Genomic DNA, 22,205 nt, shown 5'->3' with positions numbered 1-22,205 from the left:
AGCTTGAAGTTTTTAGTTTTTGGCTTAGTTTCGACCGAAAAAAGTGACAATAACTTGTTAATTTGTTCATTTAGGCTAAAAAAATCTAATTTCTCCAAACGGAAACTTTTTTGCAAGCTATATTTGGCACTTCCCCGGCAACTAAATTTTTCAAAATTTTTTTTTGTTTATTTTTTTTTTGACGAAAACTGTTGTCCATTATGCTTAATTTTCTAACTTTTTGTGCGTGTGTATAGTTTTATCATCTTTTAGCGTACAACAAACAGCACTAATTTGAAGATCTGAATAATTTGAACTTATTTGTAGTCTTATGGAAAAGGTCGGAACATTCTGTGCTACTTGCAGAGCAACCGGCTATCCTTGTTATTTCTTCGCGTTTCCCAACAGCGCTGACTAAACGTGAATTTTGTGGGTACATTTTTCTTAAAAAAAGGTTGTGTAAGAAGGCTGAGAAAGTTTGGAACCAAGTTATTACCAAAAAAGCTCCTTATAAAGAAGCCTAAAGTTATAAAGCCTTAAATTAAAGAAGCCTCCTTTTTGGATAAGCACTGATTGCTTTTGGACATAGGTTCAATATGCAGCTACCAAAGCTAATGACTATTCAAAGTGAGTTGGTGAGTTTTTCTGAATAAAAGTTGCCATTGTTGAAGTACTTCAGACTACTAGCTAAATACTTCGAAATAACACAAACTCAGAAGTTAAGCATGAGTGCTAGCTAAAATTTAATAAGAAATACAAACCAAGGTTCGATAACTTTTCTTGAAAGTAGAAAAATTTTATATTTTCACTGTTTTTGCAATGAAAGAGCTGCATTATATGAGAATTTAAAACTAAAATTTAAGTTAAAACTCCACTATAATTCTTTTTGACTTAACTAGGTAGCGGGCACTATTGTGCTTTGTTTGAAAGTTCTCCTGGTCAGTTTTTTACTTGCTTTCCCCAAAGAATCTACCGGCAAATCCAAGGTTGACCCCTGCAAATCACATTGTGTTTGAACCAGGTGTAGGTGAGCGCACTTGATGGGTTTGTGTTGGTGACTGGAAAAGAGGCAACACCCCCCGGTAGAGCGGGAAACACGAAGGGGTGTGCTAATGTTTGGAATGCATGAACCACTAAAGGTGGCTCTCCGAAGCCCAGTTCTGTTATAATGTTCACACATCTATTCGCGTCATAATCGGCCTGTGACCAACAAAATAAAATTGTTATTTCCGGTTCTACTCCAATTTTTTAATGGATGTGTAATTACGAACTCAAATTTTGCGCGTTTCCTTTTAACAAAAATTTCATTCAAAGCTTTTTTTGCGAAAATTTTTTGGATGCCAGGAACTTTTTTTGAATCTACTTAACAGTTTCCACCCCTTTCAAGAAAGGGGAAGGGAAATTGTTAAGTAGATTCAATTTTTTCCCGTCGTTTTTGGACCCAAGTTTGTCGGCTTAGTTATCTCTTTGTAATTGTTCTAATATTAGTTTAATTATACCGGCAGTCTTCCTTCTCGACATGTTTCTTCTAAATTGAATGATACAACCAGACAAATCGTCATATGAACTTTTGGTAGATTCAGCTTTTTTCACCAGTGCTTTTCAATTTTTGTTCATTTTTGACTTACAGATTTTTGTCGTCTAGCTCATTATGCTCTTTATCACCCGCGCCGGAGTTCCATGGATAATAATCGATTATAATGGAAGAATGTTGTCTAAAATGTTGTCATTATAATCCATTATTGTGGCAAATTTAGACTACGAAATCGATTATATTGTCATTATAATCGATTATTTTCGTAAAAACAATCCATTTAAATCCATTATAATGGATTATAATCCATTTAAAATCCATTATAATAAATTATAATCCATTTAAAATCCATTATAATTGATTATAACGGATTATAATCTATACATTTTTTTGCAAAATCATTCGCAAAACTTGCAACATTTCTGCGTTACTCACGGCCTACTCGCAATCTAAACCTAATCGAATTAACCCCCTCCCCATTTTGCCCCCCATCCGCGTTTGCCCAATCCCCCTCCCCCCACTCCCCTACGTTTATCCCTACGCCCACCCCCATGTCTACCAACTACCAATAAATGGGGGGGGGGGGTGTAAATCATAAAACCCTCCCCAAAGTCTACCAACTACCAATAAATAACCCCCAATAAGGGAGGGGGGCGAATGGCGGCTGTAGTAAACAGGGGGAGGGGTGTAAACAGGGAGGAAAAAAAGGGATGGGGGAGGTAAACAGGGAGGGGTTAACGGGGTATATAAGACAAAAATTACATAAATTGAAAAGTGAAATGTAACATTTTATGAAACCTAATAAAGCAACTGCACTAAACAGGAAATGCGATAACTTTGAGAAGACTTGTAAATTTCATGACTAACCTCTCGAAAAAATCCATTATAATTGATTATAACCGATTCAAAGCAACTATAATGGCATAAAAAATATACGAAATATAATCCATTTTTAATGGATTATAACCGATTATAATGGGTTATATTGATATAACAAATAATGGATTGTAATCCGTTTTTAATCGATTATAATCGATTTTTGTCGAAATTTTTTAATCGAAAAAATTCAATATAATCAATTATTATCCATAGAACTCCGGTGCCGTGAGGTATCAAAAACTTCTCAAAATAAAAATGGAAAGTTTAGTCTGCTTGATGGCCTATCTGCTAATTATATTGCCTACTTCTTGCAGTGGGTACCAATTGAGTACCAATTGCTAATAAACTGTTTTGGATCATGATTGTTTTTCAGATATTATTCCGTTTTTCTACACAACTCAAAAGTACAGTGTTAAAAGTGTTCAGAACAATTATCCTCCCTAATAAACCCAGCCAAAGATGCTCGCTTTCTTTCTATGATAACAATAAGGCTCGAAAAGACAAAATTATCAAACTCTAAAGATTTTGATTGCGCTTATCAGAAATTTCAGAATTGTTTGGTTGTTTATTTGAAAAAATTTTGTCTCTTGAGGCTCATGTATTGAGTCGTCTTATTGTTCCGACTTTCGAAGATGTGCTCGGTGTGATATTTATGCTCGGTGTGTTTTTTTACTCAGTCAATTTTCGTCGATCAAAATAATAGTTATCGACGAAATTTTTTTATACCCCATTGAAGATATCGACTTCCTGAGTAAAAATGTAGAAAGATATTTTACCTCCGATTGTTTTTTGTAAGCTTCTGGGGGTTTGAAAATTGCCAAATTGACCATGTTCTGGACTAAATTATGCGCGCTTTGAAAAATTGATTCAAAATGCTGAGAGCGTAACGCGAATTATTTGTGTGTGGTGAATTATCCCGCTCAGCAAAGTCGTTCCAAATTGAATTGAGGCTAGCTTATTGATCGTATTAATTACGTACGACTCAACATTTTGTTCCGACTTTCGATACGAAAGTAACGGAATATTTGTGCTCGGGTTTTTTTCTTCAGACAAATTTCGACTTTTTAACTAGCCATTTTTGGCGGAATTTTTTTTATATCATTCGAAAGGTATTGTTGTCCTGAGCTTAAACTTGAAAAAATATTTCACCTGTGATCATTTTTCGTAAAGTTATGGTGGTTTAAAGATTGCCATTTTGGTCAAATTGGGACAATTAACGCGCGATATATTTCGCGCTCTTAACGAGTAAGCGGAGATTTAATCCGTCTTAGAAATCGTTCCAAATTGGTTGCAAGAAGCTTATTTGCCATAATTGATTTGTTACAAGGAGCGAAATTTATCCTTTTGTACCTTATATGGCGTGTGGGGGGATGAATTTCATTAAAAAATTTCTAATTTTAGAAGAAAAAAAAATCTATCTATTTTCATTACATTTAATTTTCTTCATGTTTTTACTGCTCCATAGAGCTTAAAAGGCAGTCGGAACATTCAGGGTTTCGCCCTGATACGAGCAGTCTTGTATTTTTTACATTTGAATTTTTTTATGTTATCACTGCTCCATAGACCTTAAAAGGCAGTCAGAACATTCAGGGCTTTGCCCTGATACGAGCAGTCTTGTTTACTTTTATATTGGCGAAAATTTATAGGTTTTCAATTTTTTCTTTTCCCAAAAACTATTCGATAAGAATCAAGGGACAGTCGGATTATTCAGGGCTTTGCCCGGATATACGAGCAGTCTTGTTTCAATTAAATACGAACATATTTAACGTAGATTGCGCAGAGCTACTTCTTTTTTGGCAGATAATTCGAATTCAAAATCATGCAGTTTCATTTTTGATAATTTCCATCCAATTTCGATAAAAATCTACGCTTTTGGTTAATATCTAATGAATAAACAATTAAATTATATAAATTGTTCTGTTTAGTTTTTATTCAGGAAAGCGAAGCTTCCAATCTTAATATTGTTCCAAAAAAATTTTTCTCATAAAATGTCTTTATTATCTAGGTTATCATTCTTGACAATTGATTAAATTTCAGGTGTCTGTTTTCAGAGTGAAATCTAAGATAAGGATACACTGAACGATAAATTGTACACCGAGCTGTTTTGATTAAATTTAAATTTTTTGATTGCAAGTGCAAAGCTTTAAAAATAAATAGTTTTTTTTGCCTACGTTTTTAAATCTTCATCAAATTTGATTTGTGTGTTTTAATTGCAAAACAAATTGATTAAAAATATTCAATCAAGTATTTATTTGTTTGCTAATGATCCGTTTGCACGTATCTAATCTACTGTGTGCTCATATTCTACACGTTTTTAATACTGTTTGCTCACAATACTGTTGGCCCCTTATCTACCTTTTTTCCCGATCATTAAAAAAATTGCATCTAATCTTTTTGTTGTTAATTTTTTGAGTAAACTTAATTTGACTAAGACTTTCCATCCAATCTTTCTTCCAAGACCACAGATCAAAGTTTCTTGAGATTTTTTTTGGGAATCATTGAAAGGCTGATAGTTTTGTTCGAATGGGCAGTAGATCTTGTTCGAGATTTATTTTTGTAAATGAAAATGTTTTCCAATTTGCGAACAGAGTTCCGAATTCACCCACTATAGAAATGGTAATTATTATTTTTTTTCTTCATTTTGTGTGCTGTCGGACATACGAGAACTCGATGTTTTAGCAATTGTTCGAACGATATAACCAATAAAAAAAAAAATTTAAAAAAGTCTACTTATTTTGGGAACGGATCGATAAGTACAAAGCTTTATTGGTAAATGCTGTGTTGTATTACGGGCCCAAAATTACGTGCATGTCTAGAAAGTCTCCAAAAACAAGAAAAAAATAATTGTAAGTTTTGTTTTTCTTTCGTTCCGGGCAGACATTTCGACGTTATGTTTCAGCAAGCGCGACCAAATACTCCTACGTTTCGACCAAGTTCAACCAATCCAGACGTATTTCGACCGGCACGAACAAAACCTTGTGTATTCGTATATTTTGAAGTCAGTTCAGCTTTCAGATTCAAACAAATCTTAGGGGTAAAGGCTCTCAGCAGGGACTTTTACAAGCTTTTTGTCAATCCCTTCCTTGTTTGATACATTGTTTAAAAAATATCAGTCATGTTGATTGAATGCTATGTATTTTTTTTTCATACGGAGATATAATGTGGTTTTTATCATTCAAGTTGGTAAAAATGTGTAAAATGTTTTCTTTTTTTTTTTCTGGGGAACGGTTACCGTAGTATTTATTCAGCTGCTTGTTCATGCAGCTGGGGAAGATCTTTCTCCATAATTAATGCCAAATTGTTGGCAATATTTTTTTGCTCAACGAGTCTGAACGAAGTTAAATAACCTAAAACTGCTCATTTTGACGTCAGATTTCTGTTTTTCACTGATTTACACGTAAAAACCATGCCCAAAAAACTATTAAACCGAAATTGCTATTGTTTTTGACCGATTAATTTGCTCGAGGTCATCAATATTGTCAACAATTTGGCATTAACTGTTTATTTATAATTAGTAGCAAAAAGTTCGGGCAGACAAAAATAGTTAAAAAGAGTAAATTAGCTATTTCAGACACATTTTGCAGGCAAAAGCTAATTTTTCAGACAAAAAGTATGACTCATTGTCACCTAAAAATTCAAAATTGCATGTAAAAGTTGCTCAAAATTGGCAGATTGCTCTTTTTAATTATTTCTGTCTGTCTTAATTTTCCGCAATTCTCTATATAATAAGAATACTGACGCCGATGTAGTTGAGTTGTTTGCCAGTGTCCCAGAAGTTGGTAAGATGTGAAAAGTAGACTGTGGGAGACATGTTTCTGTAGATCAAACCATAGAGCAGATACTTGTTCGTCTGATCCTCACAGCACTCTTCTGCAATCAATTTTGGATATTCACAAAAGAATTAAAGGATCTACTTTACAATCCTCCTCCCCCCCCCCCCCTCCCCTATGATATCTACTAAATAATCTCCAACCCTATCAATAAATACACTAATTTATCACTAAAGCTTTGTGTAGAGAATCAGAATACTAAGTTTGCTGCAGTATGATTGAAAGGAATGGGGGATTCTTATTTTGATCCGACTTGAATTACAATTAATATACTGCAGAAAAAACTGTTGCAGCATTAAAAAAGTATGAAAAATATCTCCTTTCGTAAAATGTTGAACTTTTGACGTTTTTGAAGCTGTTGCCTATGTAGAATTGGCGATTCTACTGCATTACATGCTACAGTAACTTGAGCGTAAGATTGGTTATTCAGTAATTTAAGTAGTACAGCAAACAAAGGGTCGAGTTCAAAATAGATCAAAATTGGAGTATATCGTCCCTTCTATGTCCGAAAATAAATTTTGACAAAAATGCCTAACCCCCCAAAATCGGAACTAAGGAAGCTAATGTTATGAAAATCAAAGGAGCGATACTAGAGATGATTTGACTCAGGCATACGAAAAACGGGACCTCTGGAGACAAGTGATAACGGTTCCCGAAAGTGTAAATGGCCCTATTAGAACTCGGAAACTAGCGGCGTTATTGGGCTCTAATTTAAATATGTTGTAGGCCTAGTTAAGGGAAGCTTAATTTTGGAACATCAGACCCCTAGGACTACCACTTCCGGTTTTATGCCCTAAGTAAACAAACCCATCCCTAACTTCCGGAAGTCGTTTCTCGGCTTCCATTGATCACAGGGAGCTGAAACTTAAAGGGATGATAGTTAATGGCAAGATACTTCTTGTGTTACAATTTGAACACCCCGTTGAAAAAGCACCCCGTCAGACCGGCAATAGGCAAATGACGCAAAATAATGAACGGTGGCATTATGAGTTTATTGCAGCAATCGACATAAGATACGAACCCCAAAAAAGGACCACTTGTGAGTGAAAAGCCTCTGGCGATTCCTTCGGTGTTAATAGCTTTTTTCCGGAAAAAAGATAATGGACTTCAGAACTGGGATAACTTGTGAAGTCTTTATTGGATACGGATGGAACTTGGTGGCTAGGACCCACATGACGTTTTGAACTCAAATATGAATGCTTGACCTCGGTTGACCCCTGGTTGACATTAATTTGACCGTTGGGCTTTTTGACACCAAAATTGCATGGAAAAACAGAGATTAACACCGGAAAATTGCGTATTTTCCAGCCCAACCCCTGGAAATGAAAATGGGTCACCTTGCTAAAAATTGGAAAGAAGATTATATATTGGGATCTAGAGCAAAAACTGATAGAGATATAGATTTATATTGCAACCTTGAAGTAGTAGAGTTAAATGAAAATGGACTTGGTAAACATTGGGTACTGTTTAGCTTGGCGAAAGATCGATTAATAGCAATTCAACTAGACTAAAGAAAATTAGTCGCAGAGGAAATTGATAGTAATAGGACTGCGGCATTAGAATTAAGTCTCCTAAAGAGCATAAACGGACAGGGAATTTACTTGGCTTCCCGGAGGTGACTTTTGGTTTAATTTGACCCCTAATAGCGTTCCCCTGATAGAATGTCGGGATTGGAATAGAGTACGGATAGAAAATTTTGATGTTTGGAATGAACTAGCTACCCATGAAAAAGTCTCCCCCTACCCTTTGGAGGTCGGAAAATTAGCGGGATAATTAAATTAAAGCCCTTGGGAAGCCCACTGAGTAAACATAGCATGGTTTGGAGGTTGAGTTGAACGCGAGGGCTGAACAACTGATGTCAGGAATTAGTTGATCAGAAATGTGCGACCTTTGTTTGCTTGGTCAAATTGTGTCACCTACAGGATATCGGGTATCTAATAAACGTGAGAAGACTGATAAAAAAAATTGAATTTGTTGCGTGGCATAGTTGACAGGGGGATGGATATAGTCTTAAAACATGTGCGGATGGGTGATTTGGTGGCGGATCCTTTCCTTTTGATTTGGTTATTAGATTAGATTCTGGCCACTCAGAGTCTTCTGTAATTAGACTTATACTTATCTGAATTAAATTATTATTGGAAGTTCTTGCGATTGTGTCGAGTAGACAAGACAGCGTGAGAGCAGTACGCAAGAAGGGGCAAGCATCATAATACAATACAGAATAGTTGCCACCAACTAACCTTTTCGGGATTGTAGATAGTAGTGAATCTCGTTCGCCCCGCTGAATTCACTACCCAAGGGATCTTTTTGCGGTGTCATTAGGAAAGAGAAAACGAACCTAGAGAAGCAATCCTCTAAATCTACAGGTTGTTTTTTTGTGATGAAGCCCCCTCCCACCTCTCTCCAAGTAACCCCCGCTATTATGGCCGTTTTCCATCTCATAAAAAAGGGGGTACATAGTAAATGTATAACACAATTTAAACTTTTCACCATTATCTTTGTCGCTGAACATATTAATACTTGTCCACCACATGTCGATTGTGGAACTGAACTCATTGGCTAACTCCTCAGTCGGAAGATCGGACAAATAGTCTGATTCGTAGTCGGACTCTTCGTGTGCACTGCGATCACCCATTGTTCTGTAGCCTTGCAGGCAGAAAAAGTTGCTAGATTAAAAGAAACAAATGATAAAAAATAAATGATTTAAAATCATAATAATAATAATCATAATAATAATAATAATAATAATAATAATCATAATAATGATCATAATATTAATATTAATCATAATAATAAATAATAATAATAATAATAATAATAATCATAATAATAATAATAATAAAAATAATAATAATAATCATAATAATCATGATAATAATCATAATAATCATAATCATAAAATTCATAATAATAATAATAAAAATAATAATCATAATAATAATAATAATAAAAAAATAGTCGATAACAGACGGTTGCTGGACAAGTAGCGCATAGTTTTACTGACCTGCGTGTTCGTTTTTTAAGGAAAAAATTCTATATGAAATATAAATTCAATTTTATATGAAATCAAAGTTTTTGTAAGCTTTTGCCGCAAGAACGGGAACCAGATATAATTTCCAGTAAAATAGGTTTAGGTTATTTTTCACTTGTTAACGTGAAAATTGTTTCTTTCAAACTCAATTTCAGCCAATTAGCGCACTTAAAAGCAAAGTTTAAACAGCCATTTTTTCCAGACGCTAATTTTTTCTGACTCTATCAGTGCTGGCAAAATCCGAACGTGTTAAATTTTGAACATTTTTTTTGCTTAAGTTTTTACAGTTAGAAATCTGCTAGTTTGTATGCATATCAAATACGTCCAACTACTTTGACCTTTAGAGTACGACTGCTTTTTGACCTTCAACTCATCTTACTTGTAACTTCTCTGACCTTTAATTCTTTGACCTCGAAGACTGACCTTTTCAGGGAACAGGCTCTTCCAGCTTCGTTTCGGTCTGTGGGCAGTTGAAACATAAGAGAAGCCCAGTTCCGCGGCACATTCGAATCAATTTCGATCGATGGCACAGACGACAACGTCTCAACTTAAAATCAAACAAAACTTAAGCCTTTTTTGAAAATTGATGGTAGGTTGCTTTTGTTAAATATTTAAGGATTTTTTTTGTCAAATGCAAGGCTAACTAAGTTTGATTTTTTTGCTAATGAAAAGCAGTTGTTGGCTAAAATCTGTTATCAAAACTTCATTTTTATCTGAGATGAAAATTGAATTTTTTAAATTGTAATGCATCCTAAATTGTTCCATGATGATGCTGACCGTGTGAAAGAATTAATAAGAGCAAAAAATTAAAATTTGATAAAGAAAATCCACATATGTTGATCAATGAATCCCAATGTTTTTTCATGATTGTTTTTCTGCAAAAGTTCGGCAACTTAGAAATTACGATAATCAATTCTGTAAATTTGTACACAAATTTGCTCTTTCGAGATACAAATGTTAGGTTTGGAATTAGCTAACAACTTTCAAACTCAAACAGATAATTGCAAATAATTGAGTTTTGATCCTCTATTTATTACAAGAGAAATATGGCCTTCATATTTGTACTATGACCTTTAGGAACTATGACCCCGAAAAATTTATTACAAATGACCCCGAGAAACCCGCACTGAAGTTTTGTGGATAATAATCGATTGAATTTGATTTTTGGATTATTGGATTTTTATTGTCAGTCTCTATAAAATAACAAAAGTAATCGATTATAATCAATTAAAAATGGATTACAATGATACTATTTGTTGAGCAATAAAATCCCAATATTATTGATTATAATCGATTATAATGGATTATTTTGTTCTCTCGCAAAATTTCAACTTTTTCCTTATTTCAATCGCTAGGTGGCGAGGACCCGGGGAGGACGTGAGGGGGACGCGGGGGGATACTTAAAAAAAATTGAAAATTAAGTCTGTTTTTTTCTCAGTTCGGCCAATTTGAATTTCCGAGCACTCCCAAAACCGGGTGGCGTGGTGTGGGGTGGGGGCAGCCTGTTGTTGAGTAGACCTCACACTACCCCCAACCCCACGTTTACCTGAACTACACAGTTACCTCGCTTAGGAGGAACGTATGGGGGGGGGGGGCGTGGGGTGGTCGTAGGTGGCGGGGACGTGGGGTGCTTTAAGAAAAACCGAAAACTTAGTCAGTTTTTTTTCAGGTCGGCCAATTTAAATATCCGAGCACTCCCAAAACACTTAAAAAACGGAGGCAAATTTTTGGAAAAAAATGGTCAAAAATGCCGTTTTTGGGCACTTTTTAGAAAGTTACTTCATATCGGCCGCCCCTGGATGAACGGGTTTGGTCGAGTTTTGCAAAAAGTAGAGTCATTGTTTACAAAATCTAATCAATTTTCATGATTTTTATGTACAAAAATTATCCATTATTTTGAAAACAAAAGTTAATTATACTCGATTATAATAGACTTTATTTTTTTTATTTTTCGAAAATAATCGATTAAAATGGATTAAAAATCCATTACTTTGTCTACGATTGCTATGAAAGTCGTTTATACAGACAACATTTTAGTCAGCAAAACTCCATCATACTCGATTGTTATCCATGAAATTTCGGTGCGAGAAAAAAGTGGAAAACAATTGCTTAGTGTATTCCTCAGTGAAGGGAAGATATTTTGCAAGATTTTGTAAAAATTTGTTTCTCTTTAAAAGACCTTTGAATATAACCTCTTTTAAAGATAAGTAAGATCTTCCAAGATGTCGTTTTGTGTGGAAAAAAAACAGCTTAACGCGCTAAGACAAGTTATAGCGTTCGTGCAAGAAGGAAACAATCTTAGCTACGAATGATTACGCCCAGCCCGCTAGGCGGTTCCGCCCAAATTGTTTAATTTTTTTTCTCGTTTTTTTTAGTTAGGTGGCTATTTTTAAAGTTGGATCGGCTACATATAGCTAAATTTTTCAAAAAAGATAAACACAAATTGTCGCCAAAACGAAAATGAATGTTTTGACATAATTGCAAGCAAAGATAATCACTAAAAGCAAAAGATGAATTTTAGTTTTTTTTTTCACTCATTTTCCCCCTATTTCCTATGTCTGTTGATCTTTCTAGCGTCGTCAATAATTACTGGAGGCTTTGGTGACTCTCATTTGCAATTTTTTTAATGGCACTTCAGATTTTTTGGTGAAACTCAAATTTTTCAAATCTCAGAAACCGAAAACAACCAATTCCCCAATCGTTTTTTTTTCAACTAACTTAATAAATTTTTTGCAATTTTAATTAAAATTTGCTGGTTTTAATCATATACCTAATTTCGCTTAATTATTTGTTATTTAAGCCGGAGTTTTTAGGATGGCTATTTTGCAAGATCTCGCAAAATAACCTACCTACCTTTCTCTTTCAACACATTAGCAAGATAATCTCATATCTTTCATTTAAAAGATAATCTACATCCTGCAAAATCTTCCAACCAAGATAACCCTTACAAAAATCTCCCTTGATTGAATAGGTTTTTCAGACGATTGGTTGAGTTGCTGTAAAGTCTCTTTCATTTTTTAGCCTTCCCCACTTTTTTTTGGGTTTGGGGAAAAAATCGAGCAAAGTAAGCAAATATTCGTGTTTTGTTGAACCCCTCAAATGATTAAAAGACAAAAAACTAGTTTTGAAATTTTTTAAATTAATTCTTTATATTGAAAGCAAACAGTTCAACGCGGAATTAAGTTGAACTAAAATGATTTTTTTTTTCATTGTAAGAAATTTTTTAATGCAAAAACTTTTCCAATATTTTATAAAGCTTTGCTTAAAAACTATAATTTGCTAAAACTGAAGTAAGCCAAGGAAAAAAGTTTAGTTTGTAATTGAAAAAGAAATCAGCAAAATAGCTAGCTGTAATGAGTGACGATTTTCAGGACGACAAAAATTTTCAGGGCGACAGAAAAGTGCATAAAAGAAAATCTTGACAAGCTTCCCCCATGAAACGGTATTTCATTCTGAAGTGGGGTGCGTTTAAAATTTGTAGAGGGTCAACAAGGAAATCATATTGAACATCTGTTGTTCGGGACTGGGATTCTGTATAAAATCCGTAAATTATCTTAGTGTCAAAAAAACTGGTCTGAATTCCTCTCGTTTTCAGAATATTTTAGGCAGAGTTCAATGGGAACATAACCTCGGATGCTTAATTGTATTATAATCATGACGTCATGTGACTAAAACTACCGCGTTTTCTTGAGTTTTTTACCCAGTTTAACCCATTTTCAATTTTTTTCCAATTTTTTCAAAATTATTTCCTATTTTTGAATTTTTTTCCCAAATCAGTTCGGTCGGAATAATTTGTGCTTTTTGTGCGTCTTGCAGAGTTTCCAGCTGTTTTTTGTTTTGACCAATACCAATGGGGAACATTTTTGTATTCGGATGTTTTTTATTTTTTTTTCACACAAAATCAGGTACCGCGAATAGTCATCAGACTGGGTTGCATGAATTATCATATTAAAAAAGACCCTAGCTTGAAGAAAAAACTTTTTTTCTTTGAGAATGTGGTCGGAAAGTTCTGTGCTATTTGCACAGCGACCGGCTATTCTCGTTTTCTTTTTTGGAAATTTCCTATTTATTTTTATCAATTTTGGTTAAGCTTTTATCTGAACCCAGCAGGAAACAAGCATGGTTTGCCAAATTGTATGAACCATGTCAACAAAAACATCGGAGGTATCTCACAAAGTGACTTGCCGTTTTCTTGTTTCAAATAATTCATGCGGATGTTTTGAGGAAAAAATTTTATCGAACGCTACCTGATTGAGGAAGATCAAATGGAGAAATTGAAGCTTGTGATTGCTGATATTATTGTGATGTGTTTTCCTGTCAATGTATAAGCATCTTTCATATTTGATTTTAAACTAGCCACAAAATATCGATTCTTTTATTTCAATTTTAAGCAAAATATTTCACGAGTGATTAATATTTGTAATTTTTTGGGGTTTTGATCCTTGTTAATTTGACCATAATCGGGGCGCTTCTAAGCGCGCTTTCAAAAATCAATCTATGTTGTTAAAAGCATAAACGCGAACTTGGCTGCTGGTATCAAGGCAGGGCTCTGAAACTTCCATCTGCATTTAAGGTCTATGGAGTAAGGTTCGCTTTCCAAGAATTGATGAAATTTTCGAAAAAAAAGTTCATTTTTTTGAACTTTTTTGAGAACCACTCTCTTACACTCACTTTGTAGAGAACAAAGTGACTTTGGTCGCACATAGCAAAGTATTAATTAGATAAAATAGCCTGCTGGAATCCTATTTAGATTGAATTCTTAATCGGAATCAATCTCCGCTATCGCCTTATTAGCATGGGATGTATCGCGCTTTAATTATCCGAAGCTGACCAAATGACAATCTCTAAAACCCCTTAGCATTAAAAAAAATAATCACAGGTATTTTTTTTAATTTTGAGTTCAGTGCAACAATACCTTTTGACTGATATTTTTTTTAAAAAATTCGTCAAAAATTGTTAGTTAAAAAGCCGAAATTTGTCTGGAGAAAAACAATTCAACCCAAGCACAGATATTCCATCAGTTTTTTCGACCTATCTCCAATGAATTACCGAGTCACTCAAAATTGTTTTGAGGCAAGCTAATTGACTCAACTTCTAACACCTACTAACTGGCATGGGCTTTTGAGTGAGGGAAAGGCTTAGTGTATTCCTCAATACACAATTGCTTAGTGTATTCCTCAGTGAAGGGAAGATATTTTGCAAGATTTTGTAAAAATTTGTTTCTCTTTAAAAGACCTTTGAATATAACCTCTTTTAAAGATAAGTAAGATCTTCCAAGATGTCGTTTTGTGTGGAAAAAAAACAGCTTAACGCGCTAAGACAAGTTATAGCGTTCGTGCAAGAAGGAAACAATCTTAGCTACGAATGATTACGCCCAGCCCGCTAGGCGGTTCCGCCCAAATTGTTTAATTTTTTTTCTCGTTTTTTTTAGTTAGGTGGCTATTTTTAAAGTTGGATCGGCTACATATAGCTAAATTTTTCAAAAAAGATAAACACAAATTGTCGCCAAAACGAAAATGAATGTTTTGACATAATTGCAAGCAAAGATAATCACTAAAAGCAAAAGATGAATTTTAGTTTTTTTTTTCACTCATTTTCCCCCTATTTCCTATGTCTGTTGATCTTTCTAGCGTCGTCAATAATTACTGGAGGCTTTGGTGACTCTCATTTGCAATTTTTTTAATGGCACTTCAGATTTTTTGGTGAAACTCAAATTTTTCAAATCTCAGAAACCGAAAACAACCAATTCCCCAATCGTTTTTTTTCAACTAACTTAATAAATTTTTTGCAATTTTAATTAAAATTTGCTGGTTTTAATCATATACCTAATTTCGCTTAATTATTTGTTATTTAAGCCGGAGTTTTTAGGATGGTTATTTTGCAAGATCTCGCAAAATAACCTACCTACCTTTCTCTTTCAACACATTAGCAAGATAATCTCATATCTTTCATTTAAAAGATAATCTACATCCTGCAAAATCTTCCAACCAAGATAACCCTTACAAAAATCTCCCTTGATTGAATAGGTTTTTCAGACGATTGGTTGAGTTGCTGTAAAGTCTCTTTCATTTTTTAGCCTTCCCCACTTTTTTTTGGGTTTGGGGAAAAAATCGAGCAAAGTAAGCAAATATTCGTGTTTTGTTGAACCCCTCAAATGATTAAAAGACAAAAAACTAGTTTTGAAATTTTTTAAATTAATTCTTTATATTGAAAGCAAACAGTTCAACGCGGAATTAAGTTGAACTAAAATGATTTTTTTTTCATTGTAAGAAATTTTTTAATGCAAAAACTTTTCCAATATTTTATAAAGCTTTGCTTAAAAACTATAATTTGCTAAAACTGAAGTAAGCCAAGGAAAAAAGTTTAGTTTGTAATTGAAAAAGAAATCAGCAAAATAGCTAGCTGTAATGAGTGACGATTTTCAGGACGACAAAAATTTTCAGGGCGACAGAAAAGTGCATAAAAGAAAATCTTGACAAGCTTCCCCCATGAAACGGTATTTCATTCTGAAGTGGGGTGCGTTTAAAATTTGTAGAGGGTCAACAAGGAAATCATATTGAACATCTGTTGTTCGGGACTGGGATTCTGTATAAAATCCGCAAATTATCTTAGTGTCAAAAAAACTGGTCTGAATTCCTCTCGTTTTCAGAATATTTTAGGCAGAGTTCAATGGGAACATAACCTCGGATGCTTAATTGTATTATAATCATGACGTCATGTGACTAAAACTACCGCGTTTTCTTGAGTTTTTTACCCAGTTTAACCCATTTTCAATTTTTTTCCAATTTTTTCAAAATTATTTCCTATTTTTGAATTTTTTTCCCAAATCAGTTCGGTCGGAATAATTTGTGCTTTTTGTGCGTCTTGCAGAGTTTCCAGCTGTTTTTTGTTTTGACCAATACCAATGGGGAACATTTTTGTATTCGGATGTTTTTTATTTTTTTTTCACACAAAATCAGGTACCGCGAATAGTCATCAGACTGGGTTGCATGAATTATCATATTAAAAAAGACCCTAGCTTGAAGAAAAAACTTTTTTTCTTTGAGAATGTGGTCGGAAAGTTCTGTGCTATTTGCACAGCGACCGGCTATTCTCGTTTTCTTTTTTGGAAATTTCCTATTTATTTTTATCAATTTTGGTTAAGCTTTTATCTGAACCCAGCAGGAAACAAGCATGGTTTGCCAAATTGTATGAACCATGTCAACAAAAACATCGGAGGTATCTCACAAAGTGACTTGCCGTTTTCTTGTTTCAAATAATTCATGCGGATGTTTTGAGGAAAAATTTTTATCGAACGCTACCTGATTGAGGAAGATCAAATGGAGAAATTGAAGCTTGTGATTGCTGATATTATTGTGATGTGTTTTCCTGTCAATGTATAAGCATCTTTCATATTTGATTTTAAACTAGCCACAAAATATCGATTCTTTTATTTCAATTTTAAGCAAAAGATTTCACGAGTGATTAATATTTGTAATTTTTTGGGGTTTTGATCCTTGTTAATTTGACCATAATCGGGGCGCTTCTAAGCGCGCTTTCAAAAATCAATCTATGTTGTTAAAAGCATAAACGCGAACTTGGCTGCTGGTATCAAGGCAGGGCTCTGAAACTTCCATCTGCATTTAAGGTCTATGGAGTAAGGTTCGCTTTCCAAGAATTGATGAAATTTTCGAAAAAAAAGTTCATTTTTTTGAACTTTTTTGAGAACCACTCTCTTACACTCACTTTGTAGAGAACAAAGTGACTTTGGTCGCACATAGCAAAGTATTAATTAGATAAAATAGCCTGCTGGAATCCTATTTAGATTGAATTCTTAATCGGAATCAATCTCCGCTATCGCCTTATTAGCATGGGATGTATCGCGCTTTAATTATCCGAAGCTGACCAAATGACAATCTCTAAAACCCCTTAGCATTAAAAAAAATAATCACAGGTATTTTTTCAAATTTTGAGTTCAGTGCAACAATACCTTTTGACTGATATTTTTTTAAAAAAATTCGTCAAAAATTGTTAGTTAAAAAGCCGAAATTTGTCTGGAGAAAAACAATTCAACCCAAGCACAGATATTCCATCAGTTTTTTCGACCTATCTCCAATGAATTACCGAGTCACTCAAAATTGTTTTGAGGCAAGCTAATTGACTCAACTTCTAACACCTACTAACTGGCATGGGCTTTTGAGTGAGGGAAAGGTAAAATTTGGATTTCAAATTTTACACTTCATCAAATTTTATATAGCGAAAAACTGTTTGAGATCAATGAAAAAAAGCCGTTATTTTCAGGGCTCTGCCCTGGTATACCAGAAGTTTAGCGTGTCATTTTCTTGAATCGGCTTGAATTTTTGAGGACTCAGTTGTGTCTATTCATGGAAACTCATCCGGCTCATTTGTTCTCATATGAGCGTAGGTGCTTTTGGGTTTCAGATGCCATTTTTATAAAAACCTTTCTGCGAAACAAATATAACGTTCAATAATTTTTTGACATTTTTTTTACTGCTAAAGATTTGATAATCCAAAGGTTATATTGAATATTGCTTTATGACTAATGGAAAGCTTGAGCCATAAATGTAGAATTTTTTGTTTTAATCTTATAGATATAACGTTGGGGACCTTCTAACTCATGAAACCATTCTGCCAAATGCTTGTGACCAACATACGATTTACTGCTAACACGTCGTTTTCGATGTTTCCAGGAAAATTGTTCTTGACGTGGGATGAAAACTTCAAAATCGAATTTTCTGTTTAACTTTTTTTAATCAAAATTTTCTTGGTCTGGAATTTAAGCTTGAGAAGGTTGGAACAAGGAAAAGTTTTGGATGATTCTGCTCTATAACTACAGCTGCTTTTGAACGGATTTATTTTCATTAGACAATAGTACATGTACTGCAAGTTTGTGTTCATGCTTTTTGGATGGAAATTGTGTCCGTTGAAGTAATGATACGACAAGTTTTTTTTGTAACGTATCATTGAGCAACTTCTATTACATGTTCAAAAAGTTTCTAAATACTCTATTGCTAGTTAATATTGTTTGGACCCCCAACCCTTCGTGAAAAAATCCGTCGTAAAGAAATGTTTCGAAAAAGTTAGCCAATTTTTGCGTTTTGCATTCTAACTAAAATACCCGTAAAGGTATATGCTGTTTATCAGCGTAAAGTATAAGTCTTGTTTAATAAACAATAATTTTCTCAACAACAGATATTTTTCGACAATAAAGTTTTAGAACCTATTCTGGTGACCAGACAACGTTTATTTCCATTTTTTTTTTGAGTTTTTTTTTGTTAACCTGTGTGGATTATTTTTTTGATGCTTTGCTTGCAATTTGTGATCAAACCAAAAGTTAGATGAAATCTTCATGGTTTGAAGGGATTAACCGACGCCGTTTAAGACGAAAACTCACACACACAATCTGACTACTTTTTCCGTTTCTTATTAATCTTCTCACGTAAAAATCATTTAGTACCTGAGTTCCTTGTGGCTTGCTGAATAATTCATGATTTTGAAATTTATTTTAAAAATTTGAACCATTTTTTGCACTGATGCTGATGATCAAATATAATATTTTGAGAGTTTTTTCCGCATTAGCAATGTAATGATTTTGAGGAAAGGTAGCTTTTAGTTGGATCGTCTCATTTATTATTCATTTCAAATTTAAATATATGGAAAGTGTTTGCTTATTTTTGGATTTCCTGCTACTATTTGAACTCTATGACGGTTTTATTGATGTGAAATGGCTAAGTTTGTTTGCGGCATGTTTTTGGACATAATTTATTCATCTAACTCCTGGTTTCAAACTAAAATGCTGCTTTTCCATTTTAGGAAAAACTATTTTTCTGAGCTATTCAGTTTTTGCCGTACGCAAAACTTGAATTTTATATCAACCTGCAATTATATTATTATGGAACACTGAAAACATTTTATTACTTCCTGATTCCGTATATAAATAATTCTAACAGAAACTTCCAATTATGTATTAGTTTTTTTTTGCACTTTAATAACGCTGATATTGGTTTTAATCCATTACTATTTTTTCATTCAAAAACATTTTATGCAAAAACATTATTTATTTTTCTATAATACTTCGTTTAGAGTATGAACCAATCGAAAGTCAAACTAAACTTCAAAGATGAGTGGAACAACATTCGAAATAGCCCGCGAGAAATCATTTCATCAAAAGATGGTGAAAACATTTCAAGCGATTCAAAACTACAAATACACCGATCAACTAAACAAGTTTGGGTCGGCCAATCAGATTCGGGAATAACTTCAATGCAATCACCGCCTCCTAGAACTACCATAAACGGAAGTATTACGTCACAACAATCACACGCCAATAAAAAAAATCCAAACAAATTTTCGGTATCTGAACCAGTTTCGGTTTCATCGACGCCGACTAGAATCGATCATAGTTTGAAGTCAAGATGTTTTTCAACCGATCTTAAAGAAGCGAACAATATTTGTATTATTGTCGACGACCTAGACCCATTTCCCCAAAATGAGAATAAGCACAATACTTGCACGGTCAATGAGCCGACAAGACTAACGCCCGACAAAATGAGAGAGACTGATAAAGTGAAAACCTTTGATGACAAGTCGAATTGTTCCCTTCAATGATTCTAAAGAAAAATAAAACTTTATTTTTATAGTTTGAATCTCAGATTTTGAAAGGACATAGCTAAAATGCCCCCTAGAAGTAAGTGCTGCGCCACTATTAAAGAATTGCATGCAGTTTTTGGCAATTTTTTCGGCCTAAAAAAGGCTCTCTCCCTCACCAGCAAAATTTACAGTTAAATTTATAGACCACATTGTCCAATTCTTCCGGAAAATGAGATCTGACAATTTCTGTTTGTTTTTTCAATTTTCAGAAAACTTGGATTTAAAAATATTCAGAAAGTTTGAACTTCCCATTCATGCAGTTAAGTACTGTAAGTGTAGTTTCAGGAGTTCCAAGTCCCAAATCTTGCGTTCAACTGTGACTGCTCAAATGCTCTGAGTTCCCGAGATGTGACGTACGTTTGTTATGTTTTTTGTTAAAATTGTTCAAAGATTTTGAATATCAAATTTTTCACAAAATTTGCAATTCCCATCTTTATAGCTTCTCTACCAGGGTAATCCTAAGGGTTGCAAGTTTTGCCTCCAAAAATCACTGCTCAAATCTTTGATATGACGAGAAATGCGTTTTTTTTTTGTGATTTTTCGAACATTTTTTAGAAAGAGGAAAAGTAAATTTTTTTCTTTAAAATTTGAAATTCTTAACCCTTTCTTGGGCACTGTGAGAGTAATCCCATGGATTACATTTGCTGCCTCCAAATATGACAGCTCAAATCTCTGTACTTTTCTGTGACGTTTGTTGTCATTTTCAGAAAACTGCAATTTCATTGCATTGTTCATGCAAGACCGTTTAACCTCCCTAACTCTAGCTTGCAGCAAACATGGTGTTTGCCACTTTTGTTCGAGTACGATCAGAAGCAAAAAAAAGTTGAGGAATTAAACTTAGAAAAACTGCAAAAAAAACTTCAGGGAAAAATGCTAGTTTTACAGTTTTCATATTTGCAAAATCACTAATCATAGAACTTTCATGCAATTTTCTGATCCTAAAAAACTGCATGAAAACTGTTTGATTACATTTTTCCAAATAACCACTTGTATGAACAGCATTGTTGGTCAACCCTGGTTCCGCTTTCCCGCTTTCTCGCCACGAAGCAAAGATCCCGCTTTCGCGCCTCGAAATTTTGGTTGGTCTGGTTCGATTGGACGTTGCGCGTTACTGCGAGACCTTCATCGATTCATCAGTTGGTTTTGCTCACATACAATTGCATCCAAGCTCCAATCACGCAGAGAAGAAAGAACAACAGAATCAGCTGGTTCATTTTTAGCTATGAAATAGTCTCAAAGTTTGCGCTAGTCTTTATTTTGCGTGTTATAATAATCCATACTATAAAGCAAAAAAAAATGAAGTCCAAATAAAATTATTTGATTAATTTTTTAGGGAAACAAAATGTGCGAGTTAAAAGGGATTTTCTCCTTCTCGATTGACTAAAAACAAAAGAAAATGACTGGCATGGGATAAATAATTTTAACACCACGTTGTATTTTTAGTTCAATATACTCCACATACTTTCCTTTTAAAATGAACGAGACGTAGAAATTTAATTACAACGCTGATCTGTCATAAAGTAAAATGAGGTTCTATTTTTTAGACTAAAATTATAATAGCCAAAAATTAAAGTGCAAATTTTAGACGAAATTAGAAAATAGTTGAAAAACAAATCGTTGCGGTATAATTTGAGTTGACCCAATTATAAAATTAAAAAAAACTAAATTATTACGTATAATATCAAATATTTTAATCATTGAACAATAGATGCAACATGAATTGAAAATATTTTAGACACATGACAAAAGAATAAAACATTCAAGTTTTCTAAAATTCTATAAAAACAACAAATTAGGCCAATGCTTGAACAAACTAGTTGAATTATCATCACCGCAGGCTCATAGGAAGAACGAAACCTTTCTAGCTTTGCTTTAAGCATTCGCCAAACTGGAGGAAGGGCGAGTGTATCGCATCTATCTATTGTTTTCAGTAAAAAACCCATTTTTTTCCGTTTTCGGATAATTTGAATAATAAGCCTGTCTACGACATTTGAACTTTAATCTTTGCCGAACCTAATTTTACCACATTTTTGACATGATTATGGTGCCAAATTAGTAAACTGAAAGACTCAAAACTCAAAAATCAGAAAGAAATCATTTAAAAGCAACAACTAAACTACGATTTGAAATTGGAATCTGAATCACCCAAAAGTATTGCCATTGTCATTGGCGCCCAATAGTTTTTAAAACAAAGAAACCGAAACCAAGGTTTTTTTTTGTTGGAAAAATCAACGAACCCATCCTTATACTAACCAGTCATATAGTTTATTATTTTTTTTTTTGGATTGTAAGTTCCAAAGAA

General features: G+C 33.8%; 1 protein-coding gene across 1 annotated transcript; it reads right to left on the bottom strand.

Moving 5' to 3' along the window:
- Positions 1–854: 854 nt before the first annotated feature.
- On the bottom strand, positions 855–22,163 carry LOC134853447 (uncharacterized). Its single transcript, XM_063869446.1, has 5 exons — positions 22,157–22,163; positions 9,677–9,800; positions 8,713–8,888; positions 6,132–6,262; positions 855–1,179 (listed from the first exon to the last, which is right to left on the bottom strand). Exons 1-5 carry the CDS (start codon positions 22,161–22,163, stop codon positions 949–951), a joined length of 669 nt encoding a protein of 222 aa, XP_063725516.1. The 3' UTR covers positions 855–948.
- Positions 22,164–22,205: the final 42 nt, after the last annotated feature.

The sequence above is a fragment of the Symsagittifera roscoffensis genome, chromosome 8 (genome assembly GCF_963678635.1).
Source record: "Symsagittifera roscoffensis chromosome 8, txSymRosc1.1, whole genome shotgun sequence".
NCBI classification, from domain to species: Eukaryota; Metazoa; Xenacoelomorpha; order Acoela; family Convolutidae; genus Symsagittifera; species Symsagittifera roscoffensis.
The sequence above is the reverse complement of the archived record's forward strand: the minus strand, read 5'-3'. Positions and strand labels throughout refer to the sequence as shown.